Consider the following 16,139-nt stretch of genomic DNA (forward strand, 5'->3'; position numbering starts at 1 on the left):
GATTTAATCTTAATCAAATTTTATTCACCCCACACTGAAGTCGAATTCAGGCTTGTCATTTTTTTGTATGTGGTATGCTAACAATGTATCATTTCCTCCCTGTTGAAATATTCCTGATAATTTCAGGAAAGTAATGAAACATCAGAATCTTGTGATGCTTATTCTCATGCTTGTTATGGAAAAGACCTTGACATAGTATTCCGTCTTTGTCCTCAGGTACTGGGCAGTGACCAACATCGACTACATCCATCAACGCACGGCGCGGCGGATAGGACTTATGATCCTGGTGGTGTGGTTGGTGGCCTTTCTGGTGTGCATAGCTCCCCTTTTGGGGTGGAAGGACCCCGATTGGGGGACGCGCGTGTCCGAGGAGCGCAAGTGCCTAGTGAGTCAGGACGTGGGTTATCAGATATTTGCCACGGCGTCGTCCTTCTACCTGCCCCTGCTCGTCATACTGTTCCTGTACTGGAGGATCTTCCAGACGGCGAGAAAAAGGATCAGGAGACGCGTGACTGCATCGGCGGGATCTTCTGGAACTGGCGCAGGCGCCGTGAGAAATCCTGCCGCTGGTGGCGTCATCGCGGGAGCAGCGGGTGAGTTGATCAAGCTACCAGCCTAGACATAAGTACGATCCTTGATCATCTAATGCTATGGATGAATATAATAGGATGCGAAAGTTAATGATTTTTCCCGATATAAACGCTAGAGGCACTAATGTAGAAGTTGATCTTGCTGCCACCTGTTTTTCCCCGGGATAATTATTTTACTTCACGCATCTAGCAGCGCACCAAGTGACGGAAAGCATAATTACGTTCATAAATATTCTCCCCTTTCTGAAACCACCACATTTAAAATAAACCATTTAAATGTTTATTTCACCCATCTTCCATGAAATTTATATTGAAGCCAACTGCAAGAAGAAACACTATTTTGCACCATCTTCCAATACAACTTATTAAAATGCAACCAAAAAGGACAGAAAACAAAACAAAATGTTAGATAACTTAAATTGTATTCAATCCATGTTGTATTCTTTGGGTATTTAGACTTTTCCAATGCAAAGTCTACAAAAACTGGTTACATAATTGCAATAATTATATTACTATCCACTATTTTACAATATATTTAACCCTTTCTTACCTATAGATACCATACGGCAATAATTAACTTTATAGCATTTATATACTTGTGTGTTACATATGAAGGTAAATTTTGCTGGATAACGTCTATTTCAATACATTTTCATCAATATAGTTTTGTTTCAAATGTTGCCACTCCCGTAACTTGGTCACTGAATTGGTCCTAATACAGCTATTTGTTTCAACATGGATTGCTTGTAAATTTAATTTGGGTTAGAAAGGCTTAACAACACTATTTGAACAAGGTCCATAAACGTCACTGTTTAGCGTACACTGCAATATACACACACGTGCCACTTACATCCAGATGCAGAACATTTTCGTCAATTTTTTTTTTTTTTTTTTTTTTGCAAGATCAGTTGCCACTGCATTATGTTCGATAAGCTATTTGCATTTGTCTTCGTTCTTGTTAATGGTTTTGTATCGTAAAATTTTTCATACTTCAGACATAGGAAGCATTCTGAGGATCTTTACTTGAACACTTAGGTGCTCCAACCTACATAAATATTTTATATTTACTCACCCCTGAGCACGAGTTCCACTCTTTCAGGGGCGAGCTAAAGATTTTCTGTAGGCCTATTATATTTTATGTTACAATTATTAGCAAAGTAGATATATAATATATATATATATATATATATATATATTTAGCTTCTAGATTTTTACGAACGAATGTATTAAATAGTCTCTTTCATGCTCAGGACAAGAATCAAACTCGGAGTCTCATGATATGCAGCCGTGTAGTCACGAATGCTAACCGCTAAACCAATAAGCCGCGTGTTATAGAATCTGATTATTTTATATAGTCGTTCTCATAGCATTCTGTTTATCGAAAGAGGAAGGTGAAATGTCATTTTTGGCGAAAATATTGTGTATCCAGATGGTATCTTTATTTGAGCGATCAATGACATGTACTGTATGTCTCTATTATTTTTCTCTCTAATCTGTTGTTATGAAACATGATTATTATCACGTTATAGTCTTTCGAACTTTAAATGCTCGCTCCTGGAAAGCTGCAAGAAATGACATTACACATTCCTCAAAGAAACTGTTGCATATTGCTTTATTTCAAGCATATGAAATATGCGACATAGGCTATAACCTATTTGTTTATTAAAAGAAATTGTTGCATATTATCTAGTTCATTGTAAACTTACGAAGAAATATACAATTTTTTAACACAAAATTAACTTTGCATACTTTTCCATAAGTTTCCAATCAAATAATATGCTAAAAATTGTCTGAGCACTGTATTTTACCTTGGAGTCACGGCATTGATAGATAACGTCACCTGTTGTTTATGCAATTAGCAGAGCCAAGGTATGTTAAATGTTGCATTTTATTCTACGAAAATTACTAGGAAACTATCTTATTTATCCTCTGATCGAGGTTCTGGCTGATATGTACATATATTATCAGACAGTACATCTCACTTGATAATATGTGTCAGAGGAAGAACAATTTGTTTGCATGCATCTGAAATCTGACTAGTGTAATATGTAGCTAGTGAGAGATATATACAATGGAGGAGGAAAGGAACTGGCCACCCTATCCCACTATCTCCTGGCCTAGTTGCCTCATAAGTGGTGCATTTTTGGTATCATTTGTGAGGTTCAGACCTGTCTTCGGACTGTTGACTAAACAACAACAACTATCTTATTCTACACTGCCATTTCGTATGTCTGTAGTAGTCTACTGTAGCTTTACAAGTCTGTGATTGACAGTATCAAAGCCTAATAAAGAAAAAAGAAGTGCTGGAGGGACGGGTGAATAACAATGCCTTGTCAATCATAACAACCAGTGACTGAAAACCCAATTCACATAGGCTCCTAATCTTACAGGACGCAATTTACATACCATTTCTTGCATAAAGAGGACGCAACTTACGTACCACTTCTGAGATAAACAGGATTCAATTTACGTCGTATTTTTAACTAGAGACGCAACTCAACATCAGCCCTATGCTATAAAGAATGTTTTGTACTTTGCCCTGTGAATTAAGTGCAAATAGAACAGATAAAAACGTCTGCTTCCCGCCCCCTTATTGTTAAGAAGATAACCATTATGGGTAGTAAAAACATCTGTTGCGATAGAGTGAACTACTGAGACCTTAAGAAGATAGGCATCCCCACGATACCTCATTATAAACTACTAATGTATTTTTTATCATTTAATTTGAGTTTGTTTGTCGATTTCCTTATATAGCTATAAAAGTAATATTTAGTAATTTACTTATTTATTTATATTATTTATTTATTTTACACTAATTCACAGTCTTTCTGTGTTTCTTTCTAAAATATTTAAATTTTTAATGCACACCTATTTTATTGATGATGCCGGGTAGGTTCACTTAGCATAAAGTTCTATCTTCTTGTCCACATGCTCTTTCATGCCATCTTACGGAGAAACATTTACCTTCTTCACTACGCCCAGGGATGTCAAAGCGCCTGTATTACGTACTCATACTACAAGCAATATAAATCCAATAAAGTTCACTTTCTAGCAAGGTAAAGTATAATCATCACTCTTAAGGAAATGTTGTGCGGGTTTTTGAGAGCACTTCATGCAGGCGCTTTGACATCCCTGATACGGATTGGAACGTCCAGATAATAGCGATATTTCTTCGTTGCCACATTTTCAACATTACCTCGGGGATCGTTCATTCTCCTGTCAAATTGTCTTCAAAATGTTTTGGATATTGAACCAATGCTGGATGAAAATCATCCTGAAAGTGAAATCAGTGAAAATGAATAAGAATTTGACACTATAGTAGAGGAAGTTTCATTTGTAGTACAGTTTCAGAACTTATTTCCTTAACAAATCTTATGTTATTCTTGTTCGAAATTTGAAATAAATATTATTTTGTTTCTACAGAATATTTCCATAAAAATATAAAATGGCTTACCGGCTAAAAATGATTAACTTATTTTCTATTATTTTGATAAGCTGACGCCGTACACTATTATTTCCTATTATTCATTCAATCAAATTCGTGAGAGAAAAAGAGAGAGAAAGAAATAAATTGTCCGGCCTTAATTAAGGATGATCACGAGGATCCGGAAATTAATAGCAAATAAATATAATTAATTATGAATATTGTTATAAAAATAAAATGTAAATTTAAACACCATTGATTATCACTAGTCAGCGATGAAATTCCTGCTTCCAAAGTTTTAATGTTTTTAGGATATTTTTAGCATGCTGAAATCAAATTCAAAGCCAAAAAGTTCCTATCACGTACCATTGTTTTGTTATTTTAATTTTCTTATAATATATTACGACAATTTATAGCGTAATTATTTAAAATGTAATACTTTAACATGTGTAGGTTTATTATGTTAGGATATGAAAACCAAATGCATTCAACATATTTTTAAGGTGTTTATGTTGAAAATCAAGGACACTTAATGTTTCTTAGCAGATAGGGGGTGCAAGCACATTAGGAAGTTAGGGCGAAATAACCTGCAGCCTTGTCATTATTTTTTTTGGTGAAAGATAGAAATGTCAGCCACTCCTTGGTGAGAGACTGAACTCAACTCATCTAGTTTATCTCACATTTCATTAGTCTGCGTTTCATCTGGAAACGAAACGAAATCAGTTTGAAGCTTTATTGTGGAGAAGAATGTTGAAAGTTTTTAGTTCAGTAAGAAAGTATTTACCATGTTGCATCGAGGATGTCTAAATAATCCAGACCACTTTTGTTGTATAACTTATGTAGGATATACACATTGCCTAAGCAGAAGTGTAATATTACAGATTTTGTGAAAAAGTCATACCATGCCTATTTTTCAATCAAACTTGGAGACCAAAGTAAAGCTTGGGCACCACACAAAGTATGTAGAGTATGCACTGACGAACTTCGTCATTTGATCGATTGGAGAAGACCGTTGCTATCTTTTGGAGTACCTATGGTTTGGAGAGAGCAGTGGAACCATAATAGTGACTGCTACTTCTGTTCGTGTGATGTGAAGGGGTACAATTCTAAACATAAAAATAAAATCGTGTATTCAGTTGTTCGGTCACCCATTTCGCCTGTGCCTAATGTACCAATCCCTGTGCGACCAGAAAATCTTAAACAAACATCATTCTATTGGTACTGACAACATGAAATAGGTTTTAAATACTTTTTCTCCGAAGATGGTAATCTTGTATATTGCAGTAATGTGAAAGAATTTATGCTAAAAACTTGGACTTCCAAACTATGACCTAAGTGAATGGAGACTGTTTACTGATGCTTCCAAGCGAAGTTTAAAAGATTTCCTCCTTCATAACGGAAACATTTTTGGTTCAGTGCCCGTTGCCTATTCAGTGATCCTAAAAAAAATCACAAATTTGCAACTGCTGTTATTGCGACTAGAATATAGGAACACAACTGGCAAGTTTGTGATGATTTCAAAGTTCTCACTATGTTGCTGGGTCAACAATCTGGTTTTACCAAATTTCCATGCATTCTTTGCCTGTGGGAAAGTAGAGCACGAGTTGATCATTGGACTATGAAAGACTGGCCACCTCGACAAAATTTGGAAGTCGGTTGTAAGAATGTTGTGCGCCAAAACTTTGTGAGTTCTTCTAAAGTTGTGCTGCAACCTCTCCACATCAAGCTTGGCTTAATGAAACACCTTGAAAAAGCTTTAAATAAGGTAGGAGGCTGTTTTAAGTACATATGTGAGAAATTTCCACTACTATCTGAAGCAAATTGAAAGAAGATATATATTTAATGGTCGAATTTTTCAGGATCTGCAGGAGTTCGAAAGAAGGTACCAAGGACGCGGGAGCAACTGTATGCTTGGTGATTATTGTTGGATGTTAAAGCGTGAAATACCTGAAGAGAAACATAAAAGAAAGAGGAACAGGAGGACTTTCTCAACTAAGAAGCAAGTGGTGTAATTTTTTGTGTGATACATTGTGCTAATTTATACATCCAATAGTGAAGTAAACAAGACAAAACAAAGCAAAAACACTCTAGTGACCTGTATGAACAACCATACACATAATTTCAGCAAGTTGTGTCTTTCAAATATTGTTTTTGAATTTGAAATAAAAAAGTGAAATGAAAAAGTTTGTGATGAAATTCACGTAATTGTAAAATACATTTAAAGTGAGTTTGCAAACAAACTTGACGTGGTAGAAGCAAACGGATTGAAAATTCGGATTCAGCATATCGACATTATATAAAATCACATTACTTAGTTTAGGCAACAAACACAAAGTTGAAATTCGCAGGCTAGTGTTATCAATTATAAAATAAAATCTTAGAAGATGACCTTAAAATTATACTTGTAAATAAAAGATTTCATTTAAACTTAGCATATCCTTAATTAAGACCTTCTGAGTGGTATAAATAACATTGTATAATTTGCAGGGAATCTTTAAGAATTTGCTAGATGATTTTAGTGAAATAACACTTTTTTACTGGTTTTAATGCCTAAGTTCTCTATTTTAAGAATTCTCAGACTTTCTATGTAGTAACTACTTTTTTCAATCATTTATTTACAAATATTTAAAAATGGGTTATGTTTAAATTATATCTTATATTAGATTTGAATAATTTATACAGTCTAAAATGTTATACAAAACAAATGGTACGAGTATATGTACTGATAAAATTTCTACAATGTTCTATTTACTGTAACATTGTTTTTCTCAAAGCATAGGTTTTCAATTTAAGCTGTTATTGTATCCAGCGCCTCAATTTATGATGCATTAACTAAGACTAATAATATAAATATATTGTTTAAATCAGAAGAAAGTGTTCTTATAAACATGTTTAACGTAATCCATATTACATATTATGAATGTACATTATATAATGATATTATTATTGTAGAAGGAACGTTTTTAATATCGGGAAGAAGCTGGCAAATATGAGCTTGGAGGCGTTATGCGTCTAACACTCAATCAGGAACCACTATACCAGTGCATTTATTTACAACTACTTTAACTTTTAGCTGGAAAAATAGTACCTCCATGTCCCTCATACTCCTCCACGGCGTCTTAAAGTGAAACATTTAATTATTATCCCTTATTTTATTTGCTTATTTCTATTTAAAACAAATTCATCTTATTTGTTAAACTAGCGCATACAGTTTTCGATCTTTGTAAATATATTATACGCTTTTCTTAATTTTACCAATACCACATCTTCAGCGATAAAGAATAGGGGAGAGTTGGGTAGTATCGGACATCGGGTAATATCGGACAGTGACTTTCTTTCATCTACCACCGGATAATAGTACCTGAATGAAATGGTTTCGTTTCTATGATGTCGTATACAGAAACGTAACTATGTCATTCAGGTACTATCATCTGTTGTGGATGAAAGAAACGCACTGTCTGATATTCCCCGATGTCCGATACTACCCAACTCTCCCCTAATACAGGCTACATCCTGGAAGACACGGCGTTTTCTCCAATGTTATCGACTTTCTTTGCTACATCTTAAAAGCGGCTTCGTGTAGCAGGAAAAGGAGCAAGGAAATTTATAAATTATACATGTTCTTTGTATCAACAACGTTTTGACCTCGATCGCAAAGAAACGAATGACTTCGGCTTGTTGAAAATTGTATAAAGGTATAGGGGACTTAAAACGCCGATACTGAAACAAAAGTAAAGAATATTGTACCTAGGTTGTTTGCTCTCAGTTTCTCTTGGGATCTCACGCGTGTGAGTTAAAACTGTAGCTTGGCGACCACGTCCTATTTCAGAATTCGCCTAGGGCCCTTTCAAAGACTTTTACCACAAAAAGTCACAAGTTCAAGGATAGAGGTTTTTACGGTAGAAAGTTCAAATGCGTCACAAAAAATATGTGAATAACAATGTTGACTTAACGATGTATTTAACTTTAATTAATTCTCTTTGAAAAGGTTAAAGGGGAAGTATTGCAACCCTAGAACAAAATTTACTTCTATATTTTAATCATCATCGTCTTCTTCTTCAGCGTTTAGATGTTTTGACCTTTTCTGTCACTTTTTAAATTCATCTCTCTTTCTATTTTTTGCCTTCCTAGTAATCTTATCTAATTGGATTATAATTCATGACTGTCCTTGCAATACATGGAGCTGGTATTCTATCAGTATGATCCTCCCAATATTATTTTGATATTGTTTTATGATCTGGGTAATTCTACGATTAGAGTACATCTTCTACTTCGTAAAAAATTATTTTTTTAAGTTGGAATAAGAAATACGAAAACGTATTTTCTCGGTACTGAGTCATATTTTGATGATATAGCCGGCAGAGCTGAATTTTCGTGAATACCTTTTTTTTTTTTACTTATTAAATTGTTGATGCTCCATGCAAAATGACTCAATCCTTAATTCTAATGCTAAGATCGTATAAATAACCTAATAACTAATAAAAACTAACCATGTAAAAGGAAATCACTTCCTTTATTTAATATTGAAATGTTCCGTAACTAGGTTCTGTATACATAGAAATTGTTACTACGAATGTACTGTAAAAGTCATTTAATTCTAATTTAGTTTGTTAAATTTGGGCTAATAACTTGTCGAAAAATAAATATCACATATTCGTCAGTAAAAACTAAATAGAAGTACCATTAACATGGCAAAGCATAATTGGAATGGACAAATTATATCCATGCTAATGACAATGGTGATGTCAATGGCAAAGTAATCATTTTCGATTTGTCTCTTCTAGAAATTAGGTTGTACTGCCCCCAAGTTTGGGCTCTTGACATTGAACATTTCAATAGGTAAATGTAAATGTATTATGTTATCATCATTTTACTATTATTACACTGAATTATATATAATCCATGCTAATGACAATCAATTTGCATAGTAACCTCAGTTTCTGCAGAAAAATATTTTTAGAAATATCAGTCTCAAAATTTTAATCCACAACACACTGCCAGTCACTGTAGGTTGGATCAGTGCTACCACAGATATTATTGAACCAAAGAAAAAATGTTCTTTCCTTCCTATCGTCAAATTAAATTCATCCATCTAATGACATAGAACTTAGGGGACAAAGTTTAATAGCTCCTCATTGCTCTTTCATTGATGGAAAAATACTCTTTATAACAAATATTAATTATTATACCTATATTGAAATAAACATACGTTTACTTCAGAAAAATAACATGGCATTTGCGAAAATATTTAATTTGAACTTCAACAGGCCATATGAGGGACATCCATGCTAATGAATTACAAATTGCATATATAATTTTTTTCCTTCCTATTTTGCAGTAATTTTGCAAGACAACTTAGGGAAAACTGAAGGACTGTAGGCCTTCTTTATGGAAAATAGTTTGATATTTCTCTGCCAATACAGTAAACAGTTTTACGGAGCTGAGACATGAAACTGCAAAATTGTATAATAACCCTTCTGTACAATATTTTCAATCTTTAATTCAGCTCTCATACCTTTACTTTTTTATTAAAGACATTGTATTATGTGCTAATAAGTCATATTGTCAGTTTTATATTTAAAGTGTAATGTATTTATTATTATTATTATTATTATTATTATTATTATTATTATTATTATTATTATTATTATTATTATTTTATTACAATTATTATTATTACTTATCTAATCTATTTGTGTTTACGAACCGTAGAACACGAAGAGATTCAAGCAATAAATATATTCATGAAGGTAAAAAAAAAAGCAGTTTTATTGTTGCTTGTTCGTATCCTCTATAAAACATGGATAGCCTTTATATTTTATATATAAAAACATTATCTTCACCTTGACTTTGATGGTGTTCTGTTGATCTCAAGTCACAGGAACTCAACGATTGTCCTTGTGGTATTACTTCGAGAATGAGATCTAAATATGGACTTAATATAAATCCTGATCGGTTATTGAAATTTCCCTTAGAAATGTGTTGTTAGTTTAAAGCACAACTTGACTCAATTCGAAAGCCAGTTTGCACTTCAGTATAGGACTAATTTTATTTCAAGCATTCTGTCGTTAAAGGTCGTTAGATTAAATTTGTACAACTCTGCTTCTTTCCTATACGCGTATTACCGATATATAAAGAGCCTTATCGGACTGCGTTATTATTTTGTTTTCAGCTAAAGGTAAGCGTTCACTACATCGTATCGCACTCATTCGACGAATCGCACGGATCGGAAAAAGACAATATTTGCTGTAATTGTTATGTAACCGAGTTCACTACATCGTATCCCACGCATCGGCTCTCGGTAAGTCCGTCCACGTTTCTCGGATGAGCAATTTTTCCGATGTGTGCCTTCTTTAATAAATCAATTTTAATTGGTCAACTGTTACTATTATGTTGTGCCATGTTCAATGTCGCGCCAAAATGGCAGACGGTAAACTTATTTCACTTGTAGAAAACTTCGAAGAACTATATAATTTGAGGCGTTCCCATTACAGTAATCAAGACGTTTCTTACATAAATATTATGTAACCAATATCTCTTTCGTTTCTTCCTCTTCAATTAAGAAGCATGAAACAATTACAAACTCTTATTCGCTAACACTCATGATTAATAGACCTAACCTCAAAACTCGTCTATTTTCAGCAATGTCAATATCGTACGTCATATCTTTTATATAGCTGATAGGGAATCCGATGAGACGAAGAGGTAGAGCCGTTGCAGTGAACGCACTCAACTTAAAATATCCGTTACGTGAGATTCGTCCTAGGAGTCGAATATGATGTAGTGAACGCTTACCTTAATACAAACACAGAGAATCACACAACCTCTCTTGCTGGTCGGCGATCCCCTTTAATTTATTGGCCACATCCTGAATATCGATTTCTCCCAGGTTTATAAGTCCGATGGTCGTTGATTGATTTAATAGTTCCCCAGCCTCTCAGTTTTACGACAGTTTTATGGAGGACATAAAGAGTAAGGAACTTATAAATTTATTTTATTGTTATTGAGCAATAATGACAGAATTTTAGATGATGGCAAAACAGAATTTGAATTTATTTGCTTCACATTATTTTTGTAGTATTTAATGTTTAATATAAAAACCCTATACATAAACGTATACGTCAAAATGTAATTAAATTCTTATCTGTTTTAATGTGTTTAGACTAAAGATGCATCCACATGGTTCAAATTTTCTTTCAACTTTACGCATATATTCAATGCTTGCAATAGTGAAAGAAACGCATTCAATTGTGCATGCCTTATCCGCTAAAAATGACAGCGCATACAGCAATTGAAAGCTACCAATCGCCGGTGGGTATCTGGAGGGAAACTGTGTCGTTCGGTGAGGTTGAACCACGTACAGATTCCTCTTAAATACTCCCACATTCAACCATTAGAGAACAACAATAACAATGCACTCAACATATCAATAAAAAGTTATTACGTCTCGTTCACACTTTTCAAGTAATTTGAATTCAAGTCACGTGACTTGTTTTCAAGTAGGATAAAATGGCGTCGATGGATGTTGTGCAATTAGGGATTTCTGTAGTAGCAAACCTCCGTGCCAGGGAGATGATAAATATATTGAAGAAATGAAAGACGCGTTGTTCAGTATGGGTTAGGAATTAGATTAGTAAAAGAAATACACGACCTTTGATCATTACAAATAGAATAAGTGAAATCTTCAAGCAGATTTAATAATTTTTATCGCAAATGAAGAGTCCACTGCAAGAATGATGAATGTCACTTTCTTGTCGAAAATGAACCAAGACTGTCAATGCATAGCTTAAGACATATAGAATGTATATAGAGAGTTACATGGCATTAACACTGATAGTCATTATCCAGTAATGATCGGAAACTCTCAGTTAAGCTTTGAGCGCTAAGCATTTCAAACTTTCAGTTGCGTCTCCGGCAAAATGTGTTCCAAATGACATCCATAATTCTTGCAGTAGACTCTTCAAATGTAATAAAATATAAGGAAGTCTGATTTACCATAATTGAACATGATTATCTTGAAGCTGTTACAGTTCCCAAAAAAAATTATCAACCACATTGAACCATGCCCGTTTCGGCGATAAATGTCATCCCTTCAAGCAACACTCTTCTCTTCTTAATCCATTTTATCTTCCTCACTTCTTCTCTATCTACAGTTTAATTGTATTTTATGGTCTTTCATAGGCTCATCTGTGCCCACGTTAAAATGTCTGCTATTCAGTTCTTCAATGAACTCTTCCTTCCTTGGCAGCTTCCTTTGCATTTCTGTTACGAAACTTTGCAGTTTTTATAATCCGCAGGCCTTCGTGAATTTTATACAACTTCAGAAACTCAAATATTTGTTCATTATTTCACTTACTACTGTTTCCTATTATTTTACATTCCCAGTAGAACAGAAAAACAATCAGCTGTTAATTTAACGCTCTTAAAACAGCTGTTAATTTAAATTCCCGCGCTTTTCTCCTTGAATTCAAGTTATCAAGTGACGTTCACACTTTTCAAGTGTCCTTTCAAGTCAAGTAAAAAGTAGAAAGGGATCCAACTTCACATGAAACTTGAATTCAAGCCGTTAATTGATTTCAAGTCAACTTGAAACATAGTTCACACTTTTCAAGTACGTCTTTTGAAGTGACTTGAATTCAAGTTACTTGAAAAGTGTAAACAAGGCTTCAGCGTCACTAGAAAAATATTATCGATATCATAGCTACAAATAGGAATAAACAGATAGCCGAAATAATTGATCCTACCATCAGATTTGAAATCTCAGCCACTCAACCATCTGAAATGAACGAAGAGAAAAAGAAAATCTACGAGCCCACGATTCAGTACCTATCGGCGAAATACAACATAGAAAAAATCACAGTTACCGGTCTCTTCTTCGGAGCGAGAGGCACCATCCCGTAAGCCTTTGTAAAGTGGAGGGAAAAATACAAGCTGACGAGAGATCTTCAAGATGCCATCTTCACCACCATAATAAAATTTTCTGTAGCGATATTTCGTCAGCATCTTTATGGTGTACATTCAATTTAAATTACACTTGGTTCTATTTTTTTTTTCTTATGTCTTATTCACTTTTGTCTGAAAGCTCTTTATATAATTTTTCATTTTAAATTTTATTGTGAGCTATTCTGTGTCGCAGGGCAAACCCAAAATATGGGGTCAGACTACTAAATTAAATATATAATAGGCCTACAAGCAAGATGTTAAATCCTTTCTCTTTTATTGACTGGTCCTTTACAGTTTTACAACCATCCTTATGGGCGTTTCTTTTCACATCATATTTTTGAATTACAGTCTACAATGAGAAAATATTCGTTAACTCATAGCATCATAAAATGAGAAACAGTATAGTGTTCATGACAATTTTTTTCCTTTGTTGCAGGTACTACCGGAGGAATCGCAGCAGCCGTCGTCACGGTGATCGGCCGACCACTCCCAACGATCTCGGAGACGACCACAGCCTTCACCACCGTCTCCTCCACCAACACGAGCCCCGAGAAGGGCTCCTTCGCGAACGGGCTCGAGCCCGACGCCCCGACAGTCACGGACTGCAACGTGAGCCCGAGTTACCAGCAACAATCCCACCACCATTACCCCACCAAGCGAAAATCAAAGGACTCTGCCGACTCCAAGAGGGAGAGGAAAGCTGCCAAGACGCTGGCAATCATCACAGGAGCCTTCGTAATCTGCTGGCTGCCATTTTTCATCATGGCGATCTTATTATCCGCTTACAGCACGTACGAGTTCAATGAGTACATGATAGCCTTCTTCCTGTGGCTCGGGTATTTCAATTCCACGCTAAATCCTATAATTTACACGATATTCAGCCCAGAGTTTCGTCATGCCTTCAAGAGGATTCTTTGTGGCAGGCGCAGCTTAAGGAGAAGGAACAGGCATTTTGGAGTCAGGTATCTCCAGTAGCTAATTACGTTCCAAAGAACTGAGATTATAATCCGTAATTCCATGTTCCGTTTATATGCTCAAATGGTAATGACAGTACGATGAAACTAGCGTGTGTGTTTGTATGGCTGTGTGAGAGTTAGGGGTAAGAGATTGCAGAAATCAAATTATATGTAAACTTTGTGTTGAATTTCAACTCTGTTACTCGTTAAGTGCTAAAGTGAATCCCCGCTAATAACATTGTGCTTAAATATCAAAAGCCACCGCGTGAGCTTCAGAGGTTTTAGCAATATAACGCTGTCATAAATTTAGTTTTCAATTCATCATCATCACTTCTATCGTAAACAAAGTTTTCACCGACGTAATTAGCTTCAAGTTGGTTTCTTGCGAACGGATTTCACACAGAGTCGTTTTCCCACCGTAGATTGACGTATTATTCATGTATGAGGGAAGAGTACATTAGCAGCTAATTTTTGTGGGCAATTGAAATTGATTTCAGTAAGCGAAAAAAGGGCAAAATTGGTTCAGTTGAACATTTATGCTAGAAAAATGTTAGATTTTATAAATAAAACAATATTAGGTACGCCATAATATAAAATCTGATTAGGCTAATTAGTTTAAGAAAACTGACAGGCAATTAAGTTTTAATAGTCGTAAGGTACCTCAGATTTCGTAGAAAAATAATCAGTTGAAAATGTTCAAAGGATACTCTGGTCTGATATTTTGAAAAAGAAGCTTAAATGCCTATAGTTGTACTTTCTGTATCAGGACAAGAGAATTTAACTATGTCACAAAGTTTGGTTTCAATTCTTAATTTATCACTATTGTCGTCACCAAGTTGGTTTCTAGAGACTAATGCGATATTTATCTTCTTCTACACCAGGAGCTATAACGTCTTATATCAAAGTTTTGCTCTTCTCAACAAGTTTTCTTCATACTTCCCTACCCTGGATTTTTAACCTTTACCTCTATAAAGTTTTCAATCCTATTATCTCTCATCTGAATGTCTTAACAGTGCATTCCAATTATAAATTTTATTAACTATATTTTCAACTGTCTTTCTATAAAATTAATATGACCGATCAACATTATTCTTTCGAATTTCACATCATTTATGATATTTTTGTTATTTGTGGTTCTCTTATACTTCACGGATGATAAAATTTGAATCTTTTTAAATTTATCCCCTATTTTCATTTTCTGTATGTAGAAATATCATTGTTGCAAAAACTTAAATTCCAGATTAATTAAAACAATTAAAAAATCAAATTTCATAAAATTCCATTATACAGTAATTCACTAAAATATGTGTATTTCAGCCATTTTTGGAGATAAATTCAAACATCATATAACATTTTAATCATTATCACAATTTTTTCTCGTTTTTATGCAAGTATATCTGTAACACAATTTTGATATTGACTTTCAAATTTTAAGAAAAGTAATTACATTTTAAGAATGAATTTTATAAGTACTTCTCTGGAAATATGGAAGCATATTTTTCAAATACAACAAAATAGAAAATTTCTATTCCAGAAAGTTTCCTGATAGCCTAAAGAATAAGTGTAGTAAATATCACGCATGTAGCAGTAATAGCTCCGAAGATAAATATCTATTTGCATAGAAAAAATAAAAAAATTATAGTTACGTGAAATTGCAATCAAAGTTTAATGTTATTTAAATACCCTGTGCACCAGGGCCTTAAAATGGCGCCACAACAGCTGAAAAGACCATAAATGCGCATTCAACTTTATGAAGTAATGTATTTGTCACATATCAGGGAGTATTTTAAAGATTTTTTAAAAATTAAAGTTACGGGTTATTGTAACCAACGTTAAGTTTAATAATTTATTAATCCTGTGCACCAGAGCTTTAGGAATGACTTTACAGCAGCTGACAATGCCATAAATGCGCCTTAAATTTTATGTAATGCACTTTTCAAATATTTAAACGATTTTAAATTAAAAGTGAAACAATTTATAAAAATATACTGATTTTTTCACTATGTTTAACTATCCTCTCCGCTCCTTCACCAATTTGTTGTTATCCATGCGTCATTTTATTCGTTTCAAAATAAATTTTAGACACGTGAAACAGGGACTAGTATTATTAAATAAGTTGAACACTTTTTTCCTTAGGAGAAAGCTTGTAGATCTTCTAAATAGAGCATGAATCCGTAATAATATACATTACATATATTCTTATATGAGGACCACGCTGTCCTCTAT

General features: G+C 34.1%; 1 protein-coding gene across 1 annotated transcript; it reads left to right on the forward strand.

The window, feature by feature from the left end:
* The first annotated feature begins 222 nt into the window (after positions 1–222).
* LOC138696674 (5-hydroxytryptamine receptor-like) lies at positions 223–14,935 on the forward strand. The gene is made up of 2 exons (XM_069821935.1): positions 223–593; positions 13,394–14,935. The coding sequence occupies exons 1-2, from the start codon at positions 278–280 to the stop codon at positions 13,930–13,932; spliced, it is 855 nt and encodes a 284-aa protein (XP_069678036.1). The 5' UTR covers positions 223–277; the 3' UTR covers positions 13,933–14,935.
* Positions 14,936–16,139: the final 1,204 nt, after the last annotated feature.

Source organism: Periplaneta americana, chromosome 1 (genome assembly GCF_040183065.1).
Source record: "Periplaneta americana isolate PAMFEO1 chromosome 1, P.americana_PAMFEO1_priV1, whole genome shotgun sequence".
In the NCBI taxonomy this organism is placed as follows: Eukaryota; Metazoa; Arthropoda; class Insecta; order Blattodea; family Blattidae; genus Periplaneta; species Periplaneta americana.

What these genes read in the sequence shown, in the direction of transcription:
- LOC138696674 (XM_069821935.1), top strand. Translation starts at nt 278, where the DNA reads ATGATCCTGGTGGTGTGGTTGGTGGCCTTTCTGGTGTGCATAGCTCCC. An exon ending in CGTCATCGCGGGAGCAGCGG is followed by an intron (nt 594 to 13,393) that starts GTGAGTTGATCA and finishes CCTTTGTTGCAG; the next exon opens with GTACTACCGGAGGAATCGCA.